The 26,560-nt window shown below is 33.6% G+C and overlaps 2 protein-coding genes across 2 annotated transcripts in view; both read right to left on the reverse strand.

Moving 5' to 3' along the window:
- Positions 1 to 3,039: 3,039 nt before the first annotated feature.
- On the reverse strand, positions 3,040 to 6,614 carry LOC149776052 (uncharacterized). Its single transcript, XM_089942313.1, has one exon. It carries the CDS (start codon positions 6,065 to 6,067, stop codon positions 3,986 to 3,988), a length of 2,082 nt encoding a protein of 693 aa, XP_089798439.1. The 5' UTR covers positions 6,068 to 6,614; the 3' UTR covers positions 3,040 to 3,985.
- A 15,060-nt stretch (positions 6,615 to 21,674) lies between these two features.
- LOC149776053 (TPR repeat-containing protein DDB_G0287407-like) overlaps positions 21,675 to 26,560 on the reverse strand; it is a 76,222-nt gene continuing 71,336 nt past the window's right edge. The window contains exon 17 of the mRNA XM_089942581.1: positions 21,675 to 22,319. Coding sequence (XP_089798707.1) covers positions 21,991 to 22,319 — 329 coding nt within the window. The 3' untranslated portion in view covers positions 21,675 to 21,990. The remainder of the gene's footprint in view (positions 22,320 to 26,560) is intronic.

A 26,560-nucleotide genomic window follows, 5' to 3' on the forward strand; every position in this document is an offset into this window, starting at 1 on the left:
TCTTTGATTAAGTATCTCACATGAGTGCACGTATTTTCCAAGTAAAAGAATTATTCCTTTTTAATCCAAGAAATTTGAAAAAACTACAAACAGCACAACATACACCTTCGAGTGTAATGAAAAAGCCCAGCTACTACTGAGAATATCTCTCCAAAACAAAGGTTATATCGTATTCTAAAACGTAAAAAGGGGTCACGTGATCATATTCCAGAACCTCGTCAAAGTTATGTACCTGTTGAAGATCACGTACACCCATTGTCGCTCTGACGAAAAAAAAATCATTTTACTCTAAGAAATAAAAAAATTTTAAAAATGTGTTTATATCTTAAAACACGTATTCCCATCTTGACCTCGACAACAACCAATCATTTTAAAATAAAAATAGAACTTATTTATGTGTTTGCTACTAATTTTGAATCAAGGTCAGGATCTGGATCAACACCTGGTGTTTAAAAAACAAACAGTCAAGGTCAAACTATTTTCTAAAAAAGGTATCATCTCTAATGAATAAAGTTACATTACAATAGCATGTAATGAATAAAAAAAATTAAAATTGACAAACAAACAATTAAATTGAAATAAATATATATTAGATCAGATATAATTAAATCAAATATATATAACAACGGATTATATGTAGCGCAATAATCGCATTTTGATTCAGCTCATCTCTCTTGCTCCTTATACTGTCTTATCACGGTACAAGACCTTGTCACGTTACAAGACCTATAAGGAGCAAATCTGAAGGTAAAATCTTAACCAGGGTTGTAGTATAACAGTGTAGAACTACGGCGAAAAATGATACTTACACCGTTGTAATATATACATATTATATTCTCATCTAGTCCGATACATTCCCCCCCCCCCCCACCAAAAAAAAAAAAAAAAAAAAAATGTGGAATTTTGATGCAGGCACATCTTTCTGGAACAAACTTGCGTACGCTTTAGACACATACCAGTAATTGGTAGGGGCCATATCTAGCGCGAAAATCAAAATGGCCACAGGATTGAGGGTTGTGGTATTCCACGTGGATTTACAAGTCAACAACATAGGATCGTTCCTGAAATATAATGTACATGTCACCAGAAGAACCCTACAGCCGATGGTAGCTCCACAGCTGCAAAAAGTACCGGTAAGTGTACAAAATATATATACCGATGGATGCAGTCAAATTAACTGCAGATGTTTGCATGTTTTAATGAATAGGTGATATCATCCCCTAAACCGCAAATCAATATCATTACGGGTGAATGGCTGATTTATTGGCCTGCCTTTTATTCTCCGCCATGTTGTCATTTCAGTCAACGGTAGTATGGCAAGCTGTTCTGGCATTTTATCGTTGGTTGGAGGTTGTTTGTTTATTTGCAGACCTAAAATTCTTTATCAAGTGCGTCAAAAAGAATTCTCTTTGGGGGAAATAATTGGAACTTATTTCACAAATGTGAAAATAAATTTTACATATGTAAAACAGCATTTCCTAAATGGGAAAATATGTCATTGTGGTAAAACGCCATGTCCTATGATACGGCAGGCTGCCTCTAACATTTGTTTTCCCTACGACGATGACAATTTAAACCAGCAGTCAAGCAATATTTGAAAATATTAATGTAACAGATTTTAAAGGATTTTTGCGTTGAAGGAGTTACCTCCCTTGCATTATGCTTGTTCCAGTCAAATTGTGTGCACAGCTTAGAGTAATCTCCACGCTCCCCATTCAATTTGCCATATAGATTCAAGTTTTCAGAGAAAATAGATGTATTATATAAACATTTCAGAACCGTCAAGAGTTCCACATAGGAAAGCTGTTGTGGGCAAAATAATCATTTTAACATAGATAGAGAAGGGAACAAACAATACAAACAATGGAGATAACAAGAGCGGAGTTACCCATAGAAAGAATGCTTTTACTCCACTTTTGATTTCAACTTCGCTTTCACATCTTTTATTCAACGAGATCCATTTTTAAAGATTCAAATTTTGTCCCTTGTATGTTATTACAAAATTCTCTTAAATAATGCGTGGAATAGCAGCGTCAACTATCATAAACAGCGATATGTACTGTAGCATTAATATAAAGAAAATAATGTCACAAAAACAATATTTGGTGTAGTCTTTTTTTTTTTCTTTCTTCTTAAGAGTACATAGACGTATAGGTTACACTTTTTAAATATAAATACTAGAATACATAGTATAAATCTGGCTTATTACATAATAGTTAACATAAAAGGAAAGATTAAGTGGTATTTAAACATATTATACCTGTTAATGATAACTAAAATCCCTGTAGCATGCGTACAGATGTTTGGGGACACATGGAACTAATAAATGAAAAGCATAATTGATGGAAATATTCATAAAAAACTATTTATCAAACTTTAAACATCTTTGTGAAAATGTTTTACCTGTAAAATCTGACATACTGTAATAAATTTGTTTCTAATGATACAGTCAACATATACGTCAACACGCAAGCATATGTAAACTAATTTCTGGCTGGTCGAAACGGAACAAACTCACTTTGCATGTGATGTAATGCTGCGGATTATTACGTTTTCAGCTATGGGACAACATTTTATAAAGTGAGTCAGAAATGGGACAGACGTTTAAGGATCTGAGGACATTTTTTGAAAAATAGATATATATGGACACACACAAGTGTGGCACAGGCTGCGCGACTATCCCATCTGACTTTGAAAACGTATCTTTTTTTACCGGTTGTGCTGCAGTGTTGGAGGTAAAACTCAATTAACGACTGCGAAACCACCAGCAAGGTCAACACACATTTTCGAAAAAGGTATATTATATATCAATTTGCTGATGGTTCAACGCTATAGAAAAATTGGCTCCAAATGTGTGTGTCTACTTTCTATCTGTGTATGTTCATAACTTTTTGTAATATCGTTCCCAAATAAAAGTAAATATTGCAGATTTTTCCTCATGGTGTTTAATTATTTTCCATCAAGGTGTTTAATGCTCTAAATAGGTTCCGCTTTTTTTGCATGATGTAAGAAAATTGGTGAAGTATAAGAAACGACAGATTGGATCAAAGAGTTTGGTTTATGAGAGCTAAAAATAATAATACTAATACTACTAATAATAATAATAATAATAATAACAGCAATAATAATAATGGTATTAATAATAATAGATTACTCATCGCCAAAATGCGATCCATGTGGTTTTTTTTTTGACAGAACTCATTGTGCAATCGTATTACAACCATATACAATTTGTCAGGCAATCATTTCCACGTAATGGGAGACAGGGATGTAGTGAAACATAACGCTTAGTCACTACTCCCTCCTTGATTGGTTGGTTATGGTTCATATTTTGAGATTCTGGGTATCTAACGATTGTTTTAATTATAAGCTTTGTCTAGACTATGCATCACATCGTGGAAGAAAAACTTTAGAACAAACTAAGCACTTTAAACATAAATGAATTCATTTAGATGATAATGTACAGCGTAGAAACAATAACATTTACTGAAAAACGTGACCTTGACAAATGTTATTTGGTACGGTGGTACTCAGATATTAGTCATGTCATTATTTATCCGGTTTAATTGCCTATGCTTTATCTGCTGGGGCACAAAGCTTCCATTTACATGATATGATCTATCCAATAATGTGGTTAAAGTGCCTTACAATAAAAAATCACTTAATATTGATTCACATTTTACTGTTTTTTAGTCGTGAGTGTAGAGAACTATGTTAGAAATAAACGTCTCCATCATGTCCCTTATCTGACATTCAGCTTTTCTTATCACAGAACATTAAAAAGAACAAAACTATTTAGTTCAAAGCTTGTAAATCTGATGTGATTTTAACAACGTTGCTCAATTTATAGTTTTACTTATTTGCTAAATGAGGAATTTGCATGAGTTAAGACTTCCTGATCTTCAGAAAACAACTAGAGTTTATTTTAATTATATCACAAAATGGTATCCATTTTTATCATCTTGATGCATGTAACATACTAACTTTATGCAAATCTTGTACTTGTTGGTGATTTGTATCTGTACAATTTCACAGAGTCACTACTTCCACTTGAAGGATCAAACGTTACCACAAGCTTGTCTCCTTTAGAACTAACGGCCACATTCTGTGGTCCAATTATTCCATCCATTCGGCTTATAACATCTTGGATATACTGTCCATTTTCATCGATAAGCTGAATATTGTCTGACCCCCAACCACATACCAAAATCTTTCCGTCAGACATTACACAGAACCCGCGAGGGGAATTCAGTGATGCATTTTTGTAAACGTATCTCTTGATAACGGAACCTGTAACACATGTCACGTGACTTCTGTTACAATCCGAGACGATAAAGCTATTCCCTGATTGCTCGAGATGGACGTACCAAGGTCTGAAGAACAGAGGTTGATAATGCTCTTCCGGACATATATCCAACATCTCTTTGCCTTCTTTAGAATACACTTTTACAGAAGGGGGCGATCCACATGCGCATGTCACTGCAAATCTGTCCCTCGCAAAACTAATACCATAACAACGGTCAGATGTGAGAATGGTACCTTTGTGAGTGAGGCTGGTTCCAAGTGTATACAGTTCTATCTTGTTCTCTCGTGGGATAGTAATAGCAATTTCAGACACGGATACAAGTGCCACATCGAATGGTTGGGACAGAAGAGTCGTCTCAGAGATAGGCTGCAGGTCTTTATCGAAGATCTTAACCTTACTGTTGTTTCTATCAACCAGCAGGATTTGCTCATTTGGGAGATAAACGACTCCTGTGAACCAACAGGGCTCCCAGTCAGATGGGGTTCGGCCAGAAAAAGTAGCGATGCTCTCAACTAGCTTCTGTTCACCACTACTTCCAGACTTATTTTCTGGTCTGAAGCTTGCCTCGTGATGATCTTCGGCGATCGATGATCTACTAGACTGGATGGTGCTACTTAATGGTAGGTTTCCTTTTATGCTAATGATTTTCAACTCTCCTAGCTCTTTCACAGAAGACATGACTTTTTGTAGAGTGCTGTCCACGATAAATTCTAGCCTTGTCTTTTGTATTTTATTGTTCAAATTGATCACTCTATCATTATAAATGCGTTCTTGGTTCTTAGCTTTTTCCATCACTTGAATAAGGTGGCCATCCGAACCGTGTTTAGTCACATACTCCATGCTGCTCTGCACTTTACCAACCGCTTTTCGAGTGCGTTGGGCTTCTTTAAGCTCAGTTTGATTATTTGCCTTTTCTTTCTTGTGGACGTCGTACAATTGTCCAATGCTTTGTCCCTCCAATTTAGTCAGAATCTCGTTTACATTTTGTCGGACAGTTTGAATTTGTTTTAAAATTCTCTCCTGTGCTTCTTCTAGTGCGCTATCCTCTGCCATCCTGTCTTCATAGATGGACTTGGCCATCTGGGTTTCCTCGGTGAGAGAGTCTAACATAGTGGTGGCCTCGTGTTTCCGTTTCTGGGCGGCCTCACTCGTTGTTGTTACGTCCTTGCAATTCTTATGTTTGGTAGCCACACACTTCTCACACACAAGTTCTTTGTGAGTCTCGCAATATCGAATCAGATGCTCTCCATCGTGATCTTTACAGTTTGGTTCCTCGATTATTTCCCTCATAGGCTGCCGCCGAAGCTTGGAGAGATCCTCAATGATATGCGCTTTTGTGGTCTTCAGAGCATTATGGAAGCCCACACATTCATCACAAAGAGCATCATGGCAGGATCTGCAAAACTTCACGGCCACAGAGTTTTTCTCCTGTCTCTCGCAGGTGTCGCATAGTTTCCCTGTGTCCTTAAGGGTCAGAGCTTCAATATAGGCGTTTAGGAAATGATCCACGTCTAGGTCATCGGCCCATTTTTCTGGCGGTTGTCCTGATTTGGGGGCCATGATTGTCTGAAGACAGAGCGGACATTGGAAACTTCCCTTGGATGATGATTTCGTGGTCTCCACGATGTACGTCAGCAGACAGTCCCGGCAGAATGAATGCATACACTGAAGAGTCCGCGGATCCTGAAGCATTCGTTTACATAGCTCACACTTCAGAAAATCATCCGTGATTATTTTGTCCTTTTTATCTCTCGTACTCATTTTGTTGTATGTGACAATGACCGAGCCAAAATGTACACGAACTTTATTCACTTAGAACATTTCTTTCCACAGAAGCAGACGAGAACTCAATATTGCACAACTGACACGGGTGAAAAGAAGAAAAATATTAACTGATATTTTCCTCACTAGCAATTGATCGTGAAAACATGCTACAGTAGATCTCATACCTTTCAAAAATGTACAAGTCTGTTTCAGATATATAGTTGTTAAAGCTTTCAGACGTATAGAAACCTACTCCTAACCAAATTCCATTGATAGACATACCACAATATGATCGACAATTTCATGTTTAAGGTATATGATTCGTTCAGTAGAATACATGTATATGCCGTTTCTATGTGGAAAACACTTCGTATCTGAAGTCAGCAGTATCAATGGTTTAAAATTCCTCATTTACGAAGATTTTCACCTGAATGATCATCATTAAAGATAAAGTGAATGGAGGATTCCCTGATACATCTCCACTGTAAGAAGTTTTTATTCTAATATAATGATCACAATTCAGATCTCACCGTCCTTTCGGTAATAAATTCACTTCATCAATTAATAGAAGACGTCTTTATACGCACACACACACTTAAGTGCGATTGAGTCTTTTCACAAGAACTACTTCGTATTCAGTTTGCTTACCAATGCATGGAAATGTTTTTTGCACTCTTAAATAGCCATTGATGTTTGTATTATAGGTGAATCGTGTTTATTGAAAAGCCCATTCATTCCCTGAGATCCTATTACAAATATAGAAAGAGAAGCATTCAATTCAAGGCCCTGCCCTGTATACTGAATTTTAATTAGCCCAATGAAAATCGGTTTATTCATTAAGTACTTTCCTGACTGTATTTTAAAACCATTCACCACGCTGGTTATTTGGGACTTTACCTGTAACTGCTAACATGCGTGACATTTAAATATATATATATATATATATAAAATAAAAAATAAAAATACACGGCATTTTAATCTTTTGTTCTGGACCATAGTAGTTAAAGTGAAAGTAGTATTGCGTTGTCGCATGGCCAACAGTTCAAGCTGTTGTAATAGTTGTGCTTTTTATAGTAGTGGTAGTAGTTGTAATTGCATTTGCTGCCGTATACTTATAATGTTAACTAACACACATGCGTTTAAAAGTGTGTGTGTGTGTGTGTGCGTGTGTGTGTGTGTTTGGTGTGTAAAGATTTCAAACCAAGGATACAGGTAGTAAATTTTCTTTTCTGGTTTTTGTTTTGTGTGTGTGTGTGTGGGTGGGGGGTGGAGTTAATGGCACCTTTAACACGTTAATAGCTATACCGTGCCGAAGGTATGGGAACTAAGTGCCTTTCCTAGGGCCTGGCATAACCTGGCGAATATTCAACCAGACTTCACGGGCATTTTTACATACGGGAGACAAGTGCCCCCTCCCCCGATTTCACCTCTAAACATGTTTTGCCTTCATCCGTGGAACTTAATAACTGACCACTACATATTCGCACCCCCGCGCCTCCCCTTCCCTCCAAAATAATAAAAAATTCTGTGGGCGCCCCTGCTACTTTTGGATTGCGAATATCACGCTAAACCAACTGGTCCATCGCAGCTCCCAGGAATGCAACAGGTACGAAGTTGAGACAATCTGTCCCTGCTTTTATTTCAGAACTGTATCCAGGGCCGACAATGGGTGGGGAAAGAGGGATATATCCCCGAGCCGAACAATACTTTTAATTTTATAAAACAAAAATTTTGTTTGAACAAAAACAGGAGAGGTTTCTAACCCCAGGGTCCGTGATCGCTCTCTACGGCCTTGACTTCATCCTCTACTTATAAAAACCCGAGGAGAAACCCAGTGTTAGGACTGGTCGGCCTGGTATCATGATAAACTGCACGTAGCAATATGACCAACAACTAACCATGATCTAAAGGTCTCAACGTCTCAAGTGGTGTCGTTGAATATGCAAACAATGCAAACGTTGTCACGATTCCTTACAAACTTCTCAAAGAAATCTTATTATCTATTGAATAAAAATTAATTTGGACTGCAAAGTAAATTCAATTTCATTTTTAGCGAATGATTAATGTACAAGAAAAACATGAAAGGTTATATGGCGCAAAGGCAATCGATGTAATATGTCTTGCAGTACGACTCGTGACCTCGTTTTGCCTGGGCAGTATTTGAACCTGTTTTCTAATGGCCGCAACTCGTGCCACACCTTCGCAAGCTAAGATTCCAATATGCTACCATATCTACAGGATTAACATATCGGAACCTTGGCTAGCAAGTATGCTTGTGCCATTGCAAAGAGAGCAACGTGTCTTGCCCAGAGATATACTAGGGCGGCCGACCCAGTCTTACCTAAACAATATTCCGTCCCGCAATTTTGTGGGCCAGAGTCCGGTACGCTTAACACACTAACCCACTATGGTTGATTTCTTCAAGTCAAATAATCCCCACATATCTTACATCGTCACCTCCCCCTCTCTATCTCTATTCGTGAAAAGCCACTTTTCGGCTACAAAAAAGGTAACAGGGACTAATATATATATATATATATATATATATATATATATATATATATATATATATAGCACCATGTCTAGACAGTACCAGGACTGCCATATTACCAAGTATGAAGGGTGACAGGACAACTACAGTGCCTTGTATTGAGGTTACCAGGACATCATAGCTCATAACAAAGAGCCACTTACTCAACAGCTGCTGCTGTTCACTAAAAAATGTTTCTGTTGGGTTATTCCCAAAGCTTTATAATAAGGATATTCTGTCTTATATCAAAAGCTGCTTGGTAGATAACATTAAATTTGATGGTTCAGACCAGTGTCTCAGTACACATATCTTCTCAAAGTGGGTTACTTCCCTTGGTTATGATAACTCCATTGCTACAGTACATTTGGCAGTATAAGAACACCTGGAGAAAACTGTATGATCTGATATCTGTGTCACACACATTTTAGACTGCATTTGCTGCCATCATTTCTCTAAAATGACTTTTGTGTAGGATGTGAATAGTTTGCTAAATATGTAGGAGAAAAAGTGATGAATATTTTTACTTGTAGCCATGCATAAATTTAGCATGTGTCAGATATCACAATTTATCAATGACATTACAGTGAAGCACATTTGAGTTTCCATACAGTCAGGTTCTTTTTTTCCAGCTTTTAACTGGATTCCGTATGTGATAAGACAAGTAAGGTATGATCATGCTTATGTACAAATTTGTGGAGTCGATGTACTAAATTTAGAGGGCTCTGGGGCAAAAGAGCCTTATGGCAGTAATACGTTTTGAAAGAGTACAAGCTGTGAGGAGTATACTGTACAAAGTTTCATCCAGCTTTAGTTTCAAAACTGCAGTGTACATTACATTGCATCTGGGGATATAATTCCCCCAAAAATGTCCGACATGTTCTTTAAATGTCCATAGTAGCTGTATAAATAAACATCTCTAAATAAATGTTCAACATGACCAAGTAGCTGTATAAATATGAGATCTCTAAATAAATGTCAAACGTGTCTGTAAATGACCAAGTAGCTGTATAAATATGACATCTCTAAATAAATGTTCAACATGACCAAGTAGCTGTATAAATATGAGATCTCTAAATAAATGTCAAACATGTCTGTAAATGACCAAGTAGCTGTATAAATATGACATCTCTAAATAAATGTCAAACATGTCTGTAAATGACCAAGTAGCTGTATAAATATGACATCTCTAAATAAATGTTCAACATTACTTTACATCTCATTGAAGGTGGCTCCATAAATAATTCATTTCTGTATCAAGTCCAAATCATTCCTGTAAACAAATCAATACCGTCTTGTTTAAAATGACATCTCATTCCTTTTCAATGTCTAGAGTTGCTTGATACATACCAAGTGTGTTCACTTAGATGCGAGTACACTTAGCAAATAACTGTATGTTTGCTAAATTCAGTGGTACTAATGAGCTGATTTGTCTGTCAGTAAAATCCATATCATTCTGTAAATGGCTGTGAAATATATGTTTATTGTTTCTTAGGTAAAAATATATTAAAATAATCCTACCAACACATAATGTGGTAATACAAGTGTTTTATTTGTGATTATACAAATACAAAGCAAAAAAGTGTGGATATATGTATCATACAGAACTCCCTCATTACAATGCTCTGTTATACTGTAGTTTTGTACATATGTAGTTCCCACTATACCACAATTCAGTTTCTAATGTAGTTCCCACTATACCACAGTTTAGAGTATAATGTAGTTCCCACTATACCACAATTCAGTTTATAATGTAGTTCCCACTATATCATAATTCAGTTTCTAATGTACTTCCCACTATACCACAATTCAGTTTCTAATGTACTTCCCACTATACCACAATTCAGTTTCTAATGTACTTCCCACTATACCACAATTCAGTTTCTAATGTAGTTCCCATTATACCACAATTCATAGTATAATGACTAGTTCACACTATACTACAATTCAGTTTCTAATGTAGTTCCCACTATACCACAATTCATAGTATAATGACTAGTTCACACTATACCACAATTCAGTTTCTAATGTAGTTCCCACTATATCATAATTCAGTTTCTAATGTACTTCCCACTATACCACAGTTCAGTTTCTAATGTACTTCCCACTATATCATAATTCAGTTTCTAATGTACTTCCCACTATACCACAATTCAGTTTTTAATGTAGTTCCCAATATACTACATTTCAAAGTATAATGACTAGTTCCCACTATACCACAGTACAGAGTATAAAGTAGTTCCCACTATACTACATTTCAGAGTATATAGACTAGTTCCCACTATACCACAATTCATAGTATAATGACTAGTTCACACTATACCACAATTCAGTTTCTAATGTAGTTCCCACTATATCATAATTCAGTTTCTAATGTACTTCCCACTATACCACAGTTCAGTTTCTAATGTACTTCCCACTATATCATAATTCAGTTTCTAATGTACTTCCCACTATACCACAATTCAGTTTCTAATGTAGTTCCCAATATACTACATTTCAAAGTATAATGACTAGTTCCCACTATACCACATTTCAGAGTATAATGTAGTTCCCACTATACCACATTTCAGAGTATAATGTAGTTCCCACTATACTACATTTCAGAGAGTAATGACTAATTCCCACTATACTACATTTCAGAGTATAATGTAGTTTCCACTATACTACACATTAGTTTGTAATGTAGATCCCACTATAACACAGTTCAGAGTATAATGACTAGTTCCCACTATACCATGGTACTATTTATAATTTAGCGCCCACTATACCACACTTCAGAGAACAATGTAGTTCCCAATATACCACAGTTCAGTTTATAATGTGGTTCCCACTATACAACACTTCAGTTTATAATATAGTTCCCACTATACCACGGTTCAGTTTATAACGTAGTTCCCACTATACCATGGTTCAGTTTATAATTATGTTCTCACTATACCATGGTTCAATATATAATGTGACTGGCAGTTATGGACAATATTATAATGAGGAAGTATATAGAGCATCTAACAAGAGTGCTAATTTCAATGAAAGTTATGTAAACTGAGCTGAATGTTTTCCATCAGTTATATGTCTTCCCAAGCACAAGAACGAAATCATTCTATGACTTTCAAACATTTGACTTGAAAAGAGCACAGATGCAAGGTTATATTTAACATATAATGAAACATTATATTCTACAATACATTGATCAAATATCATGCGTTAGCCAGAAATTTAATGCTTAGCTACTGTGATAACATCAAGAAATAATGCATTTATCTAATATTGAATGAATGTACCATTTTAAAATGTTAACATGTCCAAAACTATTAAGCAGGTCAAAATAATCTAATATTAAGTCATGTGATAAATGTAGAAAGCTTTATCAGCATACTATTTGGCTGTACTACATGAGATAATACATATATGTATCACACAACATTAAATAAAACTAATAAAAAGACCATTCTCTTTGCATAAAAACAATATGTTAACACAAAATAATACATAACATAGATAAAAGTATATATATATATATATATATATATATATATATATATATATATATAGTACAGAACTTAATGTCATAAAATTCATGTTACATCTTCAAAGGTATTATATGTAACCCGTAACCCATGTTACTTCCTTCTGAGACTCTAAATCAGGGGTAACTGAATTTTTGTCTTTCAATATGAGTGTAGATTATTCCTAATTGTTATTTTGTAAAAATTAACTTTCTTTGGTTTAGCAAAACATAAGACACCAATAGGATCTTTGTCCTAAAACTTTCCAATATCAGTGAAAATATCCAATTAATGTTGTGATTGTGTGTTAACAGTGTTCACAATAAAATGATTTTACTTACTGTATTGAGCATTAAAAGCATATGAAACTGCAGCCAATAATGGCTTGAGATGTAGAGGGTGGCCATTTTGGCTTATTCACTACAGATTATAAAATACATGAGAGGACTCTCCAAACAAATAATCATCAACTTAAAAAGATTTAAATTGACACAGCTTTGCATATGCTTAATTTGCTGTTTTAGTGGGTTAGTATGCCAAATTTAGGTACTTTAAATTTTTTTGTTCTTTGTTACATCTATGGCAAGGATTTACTATCCCATTTGGTAATTGGAAGAACCCACTGTCTCATTACATAATCTCTCTGGATCAATTTTGTCCATTTGCTGTTATTCTTATAGGTAAGTGATGCCAAGCCCACTTGAAACTGATCACTATGTGGACTGTCAATAATGGGGCACATTACACTCTGGCTATCTAATATACCCTTACAAGGTTGTTTTTTTGTTTGTATGGATTGCACATGACAACTTTCTTTTTTTTCCTTGCCAAAATTAAGATTATGAAATCATCCCTCATCCACTGTCAAAAGGTGTTATTCAAACTTGAAATCTAACCAGTATATCGCAATGGACACATATAGAAATGGGTCATCTAGCAGCAGAATCTCATGTTTTCGAAAATCAGTTGTGACAATGAAACCATTTTGACATAATTTCAAGCATATTATCATGTAAATTCACCAATTTATAATATTTATAATAGTTTCCATCTTTTAATGAAGAAATTTTCTACACACAAAGGGTTACACAGATATAACTGGCATGGGAAGAGACATGCATTACTTTTGTTATATTTAATTTTTTTTTTTGTTAGTTAGTTGTCTTTTTAAATTTTTCTTTTTATTTTATGCTATAGAAAATTGTATGTTGTACTTGACCCTGTCCAAAATCAAGTTCATTTTCTATCTGACCTTAATCACTGATTTTATTCTTTAATATTCTAAACAACTAAAACATAGCAAATAGTTTCCTAAGAGTACTGGTTAACTATTTGTGGTCAAAGACATTGTTTTTACCACATTTTATATTTTAATTATAACTAAGATTTTATTTTGCAAAAATAGAAACCTTCAAGGTTATTTCACATTAGAGAATAGTTTTTTTATTAAAAAAATGCTAATTGTGACCCGAGTCAAATAGAGGACAATATAATCTTCTTTTTCTAGAAATTATTCATTTGTGATCTAAGATCTTAACAGAATCAGTTGAAGTATTGTTGTCCAGTAATTTATTAAGGCTGGAATTTATTTAGTCACATTATTTATTCACTGGAAATACAAATTACTCATCTAAAAATAATATTCTTGGACACAGAGACTTGGATTTATAGTGAAATTTCCAATAAGGATGTATTCTTGCATTGTATTAGTGTGATTTAACAAAAAGACTGTTAGTACATCACCCTGACACGCGCCACCATAGGCACATCAACACTTCCAGGGTTGGATTTAATTTGGATTTCCACTAAAATTTATTCAGAACTTTAATCATTGAGGACTTGTGTCTGTAATTCTAGGATTATTTGGGATTTTTAATACCATAAGTTCCCTCTTTTTCATTTTCATTTTCATTGGCATTCAATGGAAATAAATTATTTGATGAATATTACAAAGTTTGTTGCTTCTCACTCTGTTCTGTTACTTTTTTTAAGTCCAGAGAGTCATAATACTTTCATTTGCCAATCAATTAAAAATATATGTTTTGTATGAAGTCAGGCTATTGTATGTGAAGGATATAAATGTTATAAAACAAATATTTCCTAATGTAGATAATATCAGCTCTTTGATTTGCTGCCAATATTTCATGATTCCTTGATCCAGTTTTGGACAACTGCATGTGTCAGAAATTTGACTGGTGCTTCATTTTATGATTTGGATCATTAATTAGGTCAAAAAATATGCTGTCTCAGCAAGGTCAAACATGATGGGAAACTTATGAGTCTGGTACAACATTTATCCAGTTTTGAGGCTTGTAACATGAATGTTATGTCTTAGACTTGGTTAAAAATAGTTTGATAATTTTTTTTTTCATTTTGAGGATCTCTGCATGATTCTAAATGTGCATAGTCAAGTTGTCTCAGTATATAACCTTAACGCCAATGACTGCTCTCTTAATGAAAAACTGTTCGTTATGTTGGCAAATGAACATGACATCATCATTGTGCACACAATAAAACTTGTAAATGTCCATTAAACATTTTATTTTTGCATTTAAATTTTATTTTATTTTTGATCAAGTAAATAAGGTAGCAATATTATCCCTATCTTGTTAAATGTAAATGATATATGCAATGTTCATGTTTTGTTCATTGCTTCTTAAACACTCACATTTTCTTCAGATTTAACACCCATTTATGGCATCAAAGTCTGTACTAAATACAAATATAAAAATTCAAATTTTAAATTCAAGAGGTAGTGATTCCCTGAGATGAGAAATACAGAAACAAAAATTTTTTTCAAACACAATTAAATCCACATACATGACATATATTATGCCGTCTGTAAAAAAATCTTAATGAAATACACATCACATTCTGTTAAGTAAATTTACCAGTGAACAAAAAAACAATGACATTTTCAATATCTTTAACTTGTTCACCAGCTGCAAACAAATCAAACATATTATAAATTAATATCTGTAACTAGTACTGTTTAAAAGCTCTAATGATATTGTACAATGATTTTTACCATTCTTTCATTGTACAGATAAAGTTATCTAGCCTAAATTTGTACAATGACTTTTACCATTCTTTCATTGTACAGATAAAGTTATCTAGCCTAAATTTGTACAATGATTTTTACCATTCTTTCATTGTACAGATAAAGTACAAAGCCTAAATTTGTACAATGATTTTTACCATTCTTTCATTGTACAGATAAAGTTATCTAGCCTAAATGCCCATAAACAATTTTCACCTTTAAGCAGCTTATTCATTTTGTTATGATTAAATTATTTAAATAATTTTAATTAACCAAGGTTTCTTTTTAAAACATGTCTGAAGTATTCTCTTTTTCAAATACTCTTTATATAACTTCCATGTGTTGTTTCAAATTTACTGTTTGGTTTGAAATTTTAAAAATTTATTAAATCTTTACAAAGTTGCTCATCATTTATGTGAATGTTTTTTGCAGATAACATAAATCTTAACTTACATGGTTTTAACATGTTATCTCTTGTCATTATGAATGCAATACAAATCTCACAAGCATACTTGATCCATCAATCACTACCACTGATACATTTCATATACCTTGTATTAATGGTAGTCAACACCAAATTCATCTTTCACTACTTAAGGTCCATAATCTTTAGGCCTCATAAATGCCAAAATTGTCTTTCAGTATTAAGGTCTGTCATTTTCAAGGCCTCATAAATGCCAAAATTGTCATTCACTACTGAGGTCTGTAATTTTCAAGGCCTTATAAATGCCAAATTGTCTTTCACTACTGAGGGCTGTAATTTTTGAGGCCTCATAAATGCCAAAATTGTCATTCACTACTGAGGTCTGTAATTTTCAAGGCCTCAACAGATAAGCTTATCATATATTTTTGCACCTATTTACTTAAAATATTTTCTTTTCAAGACACCATGAAAATGAATGCTTTGGAAATTAATTTCTAATATTCCATAACACAGTATTAAATATGGTCATTTATCATTGAGTCTGTGAGACATTTAGCAGTGAGAATTCCATGATGACCAAAATTAGATCATTCCTAAAGACTGTAAAATTAAATGCATATTTTAAATTTGGCAGATAACTCAACAATAAAATGAATGCATTTACCTTATTCCCATGCTGCTATAAATGTTTATCAATATTTTGAGATGTCATACAGCGAAATAAAAAATGGGCTAGACTGCTGGAAATAGATTAGATAATTATGCAGAAAAAACTTTGCTGTTGGAATATTTACTAGCATCCCCAAACTGTTACTACTGTGATCATTATGTCCAAAATTGCAATGTACTCAATATACATGGAAAAAAATATAAATAATATGCATGCAGTATATATTAATATAGCAAATTTTTGCAACAAACATGTTATCAGTAAGAAAAACATAGACAAAAGGAAAGTTGACAAACATAATATAAAATTTTAAAAAAATAATTAAAAAATGAGTATTAAGAACTATCAGAATCAAAATGCATTAAAAAGTCAGACTTCAGTATTAAATAAGTTAGAAATATAACACAATTAGCTCATGTAGGATATTTCATGACAGTTTATATATATATATATATATATATATATATATATATATATATATATCATTGTGGAAAAGTGTATTCTGATATCAATTAAATGCAATCTTTCACTTAGGACTTTTTTGCACACAGTATTTTACCTGCTGATTTTAGGAATTTTACATTTTTAAGATTTTACTTCAGCTGAATACCCATAGGCACATATAAAAAATGTACAATATTGTGAACCAATAAAGATGAAGAAACCAAGAAACTAAAAACTGAAATATGTGGAATTTATGTGTAATGATTTGAGCTATATAAACTAGGCAGAATTTTAAAATTTTGATAAAATTATTTTACAAATTGTTATCACTAGATATGAATCTATGAAATCTGAACCTGTATTCATGACATAGGATATTAATGGAATTCATTACTACTGTCATCAGTTTCACATTGGTCACAAACAAAAACACTTATAACATTATATAAAGACCCAACTACAACCGGAACTTTAGAATTTAAACATAAAAAATAATACAATGTTCATTCAAATATAGATAATATACAGATAAGGTACTCTAAATAACAATATGAAAATTTGAATATTCAATCATTTCTATACAAGTGGGAAGTAAAGACCTCCTCTTTTGTCTAAACATTTCAGTCAGTGTTTTCTTAGCATCTCTTGACAAACCAAACGACATGGATATATTCTCTGTGATGTGCGAAACTTTGTGTACAACATTCATTTAAAATCTGCACAGCACTGATGACCCATTTTGAGTGACAAATTATATGAAAAAGATATTGGCATAGCACAAATGCCAAATATTTTATTACATTTGCTACAAATAGTATGATAAAGATATTGGCATAACACAAATGCCAAATATTTTATTACATTTGCAATAAATAGTGTGATAAAGATATTGGCATAGCACAAATGCCAAATATTTTATTACATTTGCTACAAATAGTGTGATAAAGATATTGGAATAGTACAAATGCCAAATACTGTATTACATTTGCTACAAATGCTTTTCCCCCAATATTTACTACCCCTGCTTTATTATTCAAACTGACAGTTATGCATCAAAGTTTAACATACATAATGTGATTGGGAGCTTATTACTTAACATTTAAAACCATACTACAAAATTTCATCTGAAATAATTCAATAAAATTAATAATTTAAAATCCCAAAACTTTTGACTCAATACAAAATGTATACAATTCAGTATTCAATAGAATTAATCAAACTAAATTAAATATTAATAAAAACAGGTTCAGACCCAGCTTTAACATTAACTGTGGGTAAAAAGATGATTTGATGGGTAGAGACCTAGCTTTAATAGGTGCGAATAAATATAGCTTAAACATTAAACATTAACTGTGGGTATAAAGATAACTTAAAGTTTTCACTAGAAGGGCCACTCTATCTGTAAGTCTCTTGTAAATTATTTGCTATATCTGGGACTGCTCTGGTGGCCTAAGTGATTAGAGCATCTGCCTCAGATGTGGTAGGTCATGAGTTTGAATCCAAAGCGAGTCATATCAAAGACTTATAAAAATGGTACTAACAGCTGCCTTGTTTGGCGCTCAGAATTAAGAGGCAAGTGTTAGGACTGGTGTCTTGATAATGTGACTGGGTGGGACATGATGCCCCAGTGCTAGACATCACTATTAACTGCCAAACACAGACATTGTAGTGATATAACTGAAAAACTGTAAAGCTATATTAAAAATTCAAATCACACACATGCACACACACACTGCTAAATCTGGGATTTTGCAATATTGTATCATTCATTGTTTTAATACTGGTCTTGCTCAGGTAACATGTGCCCCGTGACAATTCAGCATTAGTCTATACAATCAGTTGTGGACAGTATGACTCACCACAGACCTAAACAAGGTCCAAAGAGAAAACCACCGATTTCATTTATTGATTATTATTTAATGTAACTACTATAACTCAAATACATGTGTTAAATGATTTGCGTGATACCATACATGCTTGCTTACAACTTGAGTCCAAGTGCAAACAACACAGATTATGATCTGCCATCCCATAATACACTGGCAGATCAGGGTCTAACTTGTTTGCTCAATTGATTGTTCCAAAAAATCACTGCACCGACCCAGATCTGCCTGCATATTATGTAATGGCAGGTCTGGGTTTGTGCAGTTGCAGTTGGACTTGACTTGTAAGCGAGGATATGTGGTACATTAAAAGAATGAATTCCATACCATGATAAATCAAGATTTATACAAAGATTCACACATTTGGGTATAACCAGTGCTACATATTCTGTCCAATATTCTTCATATATTATATTTCAATTATGTTCTTAGCTGCAGACTTTTTTTTCAAAACAAAAGACACAGATTGGTTGGTTCAACAAATTAAGGAAAGTAGGATGAGACATTATGGTATGAATAAACAATGAACAGTGACACATGACAGTAGAACTGCAGAATCAAGAATAGGTCATTTTATATTGCACAATCTGTGCAAAACCTATTTTTCCATGACATGGCTGTTTTGATGAGTATCAATTATTTGATTATTAATAATTATTTTATTAAATGTTCTGTGAAATAAACAAATATGAGATTCTGTTTTTCATGTATGTTTATAACTCTGCATTATGCTTAATATCATTGTTATGTGGCATTGCTTTATACTATATTACAATGTGACTAAATTGATATGATTTATATGATGTGATGTTATGATTCTATAAAACGGTAAATGTTGTAAACCTGCTAAAGTGGACACTTTCTAATAAGGGCTGTTCCATTAAACATACTTGGCTCCCAGGGAAGGCAATTCTTTAAAACTATATGCCAGGGCACTTTGATTTCAAACTATATGCCAGGGCACTTTGATTTCAAACTATATGCCAGGGCACTTTGATTTCAAAGATTTCATTTTAAAATGATAAGAAAATTCTAAACTGCTTCCATGGGTGAGTAACCCACATTAAAAGTGCCTTCCCTGGGTCCCAGGTATGTTTAACCAGAACAGCGCTAAGGACCAATGCTCATAAAGGAGAAAAGTTTAAAGCTTCCCCTAAAATTATAGAAGTAAACTTCTATCTGAAATGCTAGTATTTATGTATTGAAATGGTCTCAATTATCTGTATCTCAGAACTGGCTCATGTCCATCGAAGAGACCCTAAGATGTATGGTATCCAATAACATCCTATGATTTTCAGGACAGACTGTGAAATGGTCATAGGTTCCAATTTTATGTCATTATAACTCCATAAAAAAATGAGACAATGCATGGCAATATTCATATTTAATAACTTATAATTTAATTGGAATTAAGTTACTTAATATACTGTAAATAAAAAGTATCCCCAAACATAATCTGAGGAAACTTAGTAATAGAAATAAAGTGTAAAAATGCAAACCATTTGATTGTCTACGCTATATCAGTTCTATTGTAAATTGTATTCCCAAATTGACAATAAGCAAGTTACAGATTTCTTTTGGGCAGCAACACTTCATTTAGTTATTTCTTGAAAACTTAAAGCATGTTTTAAGTTCTTAATGCAGCCTGTCAGGACAACTAAAAATCATTGCTAAGCGTTTGAAATTTCATGTAAGTAGTACAAATTTGCAGACAAACAAAAATGTATTTTTTCAGACCATTATCCCTGCATCAAACAAGCTTGGTTAATAAGCTGTGATTGGAATTGTTGACCCATGTATAATGTAATATTAATGGGATCAATTAGACTTGTTAATTAATAATTTACATCATACATCAGGCTGCAACTAAAACTGATAATTATAATTAAAGAAATTATTTGATGCCTTTGTTACTTTATAGCTGGTACACTAACTCTTGGCCAAATACATATCTGCACATTTTTAAGTGATACAATTTTTATTTGTAACCTGAGGGACAATTTCCAGTGACAAAAGATGTTCAGGAAGACTCCCAGCAATTTCTCAGAAAGATCCCATCTTGATAACACGCAAACTTGTGTCATTGATCAGATAAAAAATGTGCACACATTGACATTCTTGGCAAAATTAAATCTATGATCATTCTCAATACCTATGTAATTTTCATAAATTAAAATAAATTATCAATAATATTCCTTCATAAATGTTTGCATGGCTATGTTTTATGGACACATTTATCCTTCAGAGTAGTCAACGGAATTCATATATTTTTTAACTACGTTTTTAACATATCAACTTGTTTTAAGCTTCAGCACACAAATAAACTGTTTTTGTAACTGTTATTAAAAACACTGGTCACAATCTGCATATATTGTGATTAGAAGAAAGGTTGTTTGTGCTGTTTAATACCTCTCAAACATATTTGTATTCATTTTATCAGGCTTCACTTATTAACAATTATGTACAAATATGGCTTCACTGATTAGAAATCAAGTACAAATACAAAAATAAAAAATGTAATTCTGCTGTGTCTCATGCTTTCTTGTTATAATTATGTGTTTACATGCAATCTTATCATGATTATCATATTTCAACTGAAAAGAACTTATTGTTATTCCACATGACATAGCTGTTGGATTTATTTTACTGTAAAAATGTTTAAATGTTCATAACCACTATTTAAACAGTTACATACATTTACATTCTATTAGGATAGGAATGTGTTTCAAACATTGTTGTTTGCCATCATGCTTTCTTACTGGCATTTTCTCTTTGTTTACTCATAAAAGAGTTATGACTAATAAACATATTCAAAATACATTTTCTGAGCTTAATAACCTTTTGGCATTTTTGCTTGGAAATCAGCTAAATCCCATCAACCATCTCTGGCAATAAATGCAGCTAAATCAACTAATGCACAGCAAAACATTCATATGAGCCATTGACTTGACCAATTGCCAGCTATACCCTAAATATGAAGAAACTGCATAAGGAAAAATATTGCTTATATACATGTATGCTCAAACTAAGTGGGTCACCTTTGCTATTTATATTATACAAAATAAAAGAGTTTTAGAAAAACACTATAGTATATGAAAATTTCACAAATATTTATTAACTTCAACATTTATCATCCACTTTTTATTATTTACCAAACATTCCTGTGGAAAACATTATTCACTTCTAGTAGTTATTCAAAGTAGGAAAGTGTAATTTTATGTACTTATCCCAGTGTGGAACACAGGATTTTCTATTCTCTGAGGGGTTAGTTCAGACAGGTGCCCTAGTTATTTTCAGAGGGGTCAATTCAGACAGTTGTGCTATCATCAGTGTTACCAAAAGACTTCGAGCAGTTTAATATGGTATCATCAGCAATCCTGTCTACTTGTCTGGAAATGGTCTTTCAATCACTGATTGAGTCAATTACAGTGCTCCATGTTCGGCAGGCTGTTTTTCTTGGTATGGTTTAGCCTCTTCTGATCGACCCAATCTGTCCAGGATGATGATTACATCTTCTCTGGATCGAACAGTTGTTGGATGCAGAGGTCCAAGAATTTCCTCTAAAATTTCCAGCTCTGTCTTGTACAGCTCAAGACAGGTTTCCAACCAGTCTTTTCGATTTTCCCTTGCGACGTGTTGGTTCCAGTACAGCTGTCCAAATAGCTGTGAGCACCGAGCTGTGTGCAGGTGGTATTTGCCAAATGTAGACATACAAAGTGCCAAGGATCTGGTGAAATACTGGATTGGAACACCTGAAAACACACATTTAAATACATCAATGAAGAAAAGTGAAACATACATAAAGAACAGTCAAAGAACTGGGTAAATAAAAATATGCCAGCAGATCAGGATCTATTCTATTCATGAGAAATCTGATAGAAAACTAACAACACAGAACCCTGGTCTGCCAGCATAATATGCAACTGAAGAACAGTGTCTATGCTGCCAGAAGAAAAATCAACTGCAGAACAAACATCACAGACCCTAATCTATCTGTATAAGATGTAATAGAATATAGGTATTGATGGTGTTGATAAAAAATCAGATGTAGAACAAACATCATAAACTCAGATGTGTCTGTATATGACATAATAGAAGATCAGGGTCTATGTTGTCAGTAGAAAAATCAGAATAAACATCATGGACCCTTATCAGTATGTGCATGATGTAATGGAAGATCTGGGTTGACAATGTTCACTTGAAAAATCTCAGATGTAGCACAAATCACATGAACTGTTATTTGCCTGCATATTAAGCAAGACAAGATCAGGCATAATGTTGTTTACCAAAAATCAGGCCTATAATGAACAGCATACATCCTAATCAGCCTGTAGATTAAGCCACATATAATCTGGGTCTATACAGTTCACTACAATAACAGATAATCTGGGTCTAAACAGTTCACTTCAATAATAGTTTATCTGGGTCTATACAGTTCACTACAATAATAGTTTATCTGGGTCTATACAGTTCACTAAAATAATAGTTTATCTGGGTCTATACAGTTCACTAAAATAATAGTTTATCTGGGTCTATACAGTTCACTACAATAATAGTTTATCTGGGTCTATACAGTTCACTACAATAATAGTTTATCTGGGTCTATACATTCACTACAATAATAGTTTATCTGGGTCTATACAGTTCACTTCAATAATAGTTTATCTGGGTCTATACAGTTCACTACAATAAAAGTTTATCTGGGTCTATACAGTTCACTACAGTAATAGTTTATCTGGGTCTATACAGTTCACTACAATAATAGTTTATCTAGGTCTATACAGTTCACTACAATAATAGTTTATCTTGGTCTATACAGTTCACTATAATAATAGTTTATCTGGGTCTATACAGTTCACTACAATAATAGCTTATCTGGGTCTATACAGTTCACTACAATAATAGTGTATCATACTGACTGATGCTTTACTGACCAATAAGAATTTACAGAGGCTATGGCCATTTCTTCCTTTGAGGTATTGAGTGTTGAAGGCATATCTGATATTCTTAGCCCATAAAAAAATTTTCTGATTAGCTGCTGTGGTGGACATGTTGGATGTCTCACTGGACCAACAAAACATCATAAGAAGTCTTATGGTTAAAACTCCATGGTAATATGATTTACAATATTGGAGGACTAAAACTAACAAGATTTTCAGGATGGCTTCCTTTGTAGTTATTGTATATCATACTGGCATCATTTCCATCTAGATGAAAGCACAATATCAACATGACCAGCCATCTAGGACAGATCAGAACTGTTTTCATTTACTACCAACTAGGTATTAAAACAACTCTTCCAATGTTGATATGAATATCCATTTAAATGTAAGAAATCTTTCTGTAAAGACCCAATGTTGATAGGACTATCCATTCAAATGTAAGAAATCTTTCAGTTAAGACCCAGTGTTGATAGGACTATCCATTCAAATGTAAGAAATCTTTCAGTAAGGACCCAATGTTGATATGACTATCCATTCAAATGTAAGACATCTGTCAGTAAAGACCCAATGTTGACAGGACTATCTATTCAAATGTAAGAAATCTTTCAGTTAAGACCCAATGTTGATAGGACCATCCATTCAAATGTAAGAAATCTTTCAGTTAAGACCCAATGTTGATAGGACTATCTATTCAAATGTAAGAAATCTTTCAGTTAAGACCCAGTGTTGATAGGACTATCCATTCAAATGTAATAAATCTTTCAGTAAAGACCCACTGTTGATAGGACTATCCATTCAAATGTAAGAAATTTTTCAGTAAGGACCCAATGTTGATAGGACTATCCATTCAAATGTAACAAATCTTTCAGTAAAGACCCACTGTTGATAGGACTATCCATTCAAATGTAAGAAATTTTTCAGTAAGGACCCAATGTTGATAGGACTATGCATTCAAATGTAAGAAATCTTTCAGTAAAGACCCAATGCTGAAAGGACTATTCATTCAAATGCAAGAAATCTTTCAGTAAAGACCCAATGTTGATAGGACTATCCATTCAAATGTAAGAAATCTTTCAGTTAAGACCCAATGTAGATAGGACTATCCATTCAAATGTAAGAAATCTTACAGTAAAGACCCAATGTTGATAGGAATACCCATTCAAATGTAAGAAATATTTCAGTAAAGACCCAATGTTGCTAGGACTATCCATTCAAATGTAAGAAATCTTTCAGTAAAGACCCAATGTTGATAAGACTATCCATTCAAATGTAAGAAATCTTTCAGTAAAGACCCAATGTTGCTAGGACTATCCATTCAAATGTAAGAAATCTTTCAGTAAAGACCCAATGTGGATATGACTATCCATTACAACAATGGACATCAGATAGACACCATTCTTATTTAGAACAAAACAGACATAAAAAAGAAGTCTTCTGGTGATAAACTCCAAGTCAATAGGACTTTGTGTTCAGTAGCAGTAACAACAAGATTCTGAAGATGGCCATTGTGGTAGCCAAATGTGATATATGAATGACAAATTTTTATTTAGGGCCTACTTGACAATGGGATAAATGCATGCATAAAGCTTCACGACAAATTGTCCAAGTAGTTAAGGAGGAGTAGTGATAAAAACTTGAGCAAATGGATTGATGACAGAAAACTGACCATCCCCATAAGGTCTGAAGGTCTAAGACCAGTAGAAATAAAACAGACATTATAGAACAAAAAGCATAAACCTGATCTGACTGTGTATGAAGCATCAGATGATCTGGTTAACAAATTACCTGGTTGGATGTTGTTCACTAGAAATCAGGCATATACTGAGCATAGACTCTGATCTGCCTGCATATTTAGCAACAGATGATCAGTGTCTATGCTTGTCATTAGAAAAATCATATCTAGAATGAACAGCTTAGATGCTGATCTGCCTGTATACTTAGCAACTGATAATCAGGGTCTATGCTATTTACTAGATCTGCCTGTATATTTAGCAAAGATAACCAGGGTCTATGCTATTTACTAGATCTGCCTGTATATTTAGCAAAGATAATCAAAGTTTATGCTATTCATTAGAAGAATGAGTTGTGCAGCAAACAGCTCAGACCCTGATCTGCTTGTATATTTGTTGTTGTTGTTGTTGTAGGGTTTAACACCATTTTTCAACACAAGATAGGCCATACATGGCGGCCAGTATTAATGGTGGAGGAAGAAACCAGGAAAACCCTGGAAAGAACCACCAACTCACGAGAAGCTACCGGCAAGCTTTCTTGCATATACACATTGACCAAACCTGAGACTTGAACCCACACAGAAAGAGGTGATATGGCAGTGATCCGTAACGGTGCGCACTTTAGACCACTCAGCCACTCTGGGCCCCCACCTGTATATTTAGCAACAGAAGATCAGTGTAGATTCTCCCTATTGTTTGGTTCAATTTATACTCTAATTAAAATGGCATTAATCTCTCATCAGGTAACAACACAAATCTATCTTCTCACCTCAGGCATGTACAACAGAGTTGCCTGTCTAAAGTTAATGGTCTTATGTGGGAGACGGGAAGGTGGGTATAAAAAGCTTTAATATTTATTCTCTGTTTACTCAAATGGAATGAATTAACCCTTAATATGCATGTGGGATTGGTAAATTCCATTTGCCTATCCAATACTTATGCAAAATTCTGATCCAGTGACCCATAATAAAAGCTTCTATTAAATGAAGTCTAAGGGTCAATGTCAAAATTGTGTATAATCAATACCTTTGCAACTGTCAAATAATAAAACACCCATTAAAATGTCCTCAACTTTTGACTGAGTGTAAAATACTAATTTTACGCAATAAACTTTTAATGACGTGTCAGCATTCAAAGTACAGTGATCAAGACTGCTGAGGTCAAGTCAATAAACTCTGACCAAATTGTGTACTGCAGACATCTTGCACAATCATACAAATGAAAACAGATACAATAAATTATCCCCACTGTTATCCTTAAAAATAAATATGAAAGACAATGAATGATATAGTCCTTGCTTACACTCACACTGCTCTAGAA

Source organism: Sinohyriopsis cumingii, chromosome 18 (assembly GCF_028554795.1).
Source record: "Sinohyriopsis cumingii isolate HCF-2022 chromosome 18, ASM2855479v2, whole genome shotgun sequence".
Lineage (NCBI taxonomy): Eukaryota > Metazoa > Mollusca > Bivalvia > Unionida > Unionidae > Sinohyriopsis > Sinohyriopsis cumingii.

What these genes read in the sequence shown, in the direction of transcription:
- LOC149776052 (XM_089942313.1), bottom strand. Translation starts at nt 6,067, where the DNA reads ATGAGTACGAGAGATAAAAAGGACAAAATAATCACGGATGATTTTCTG.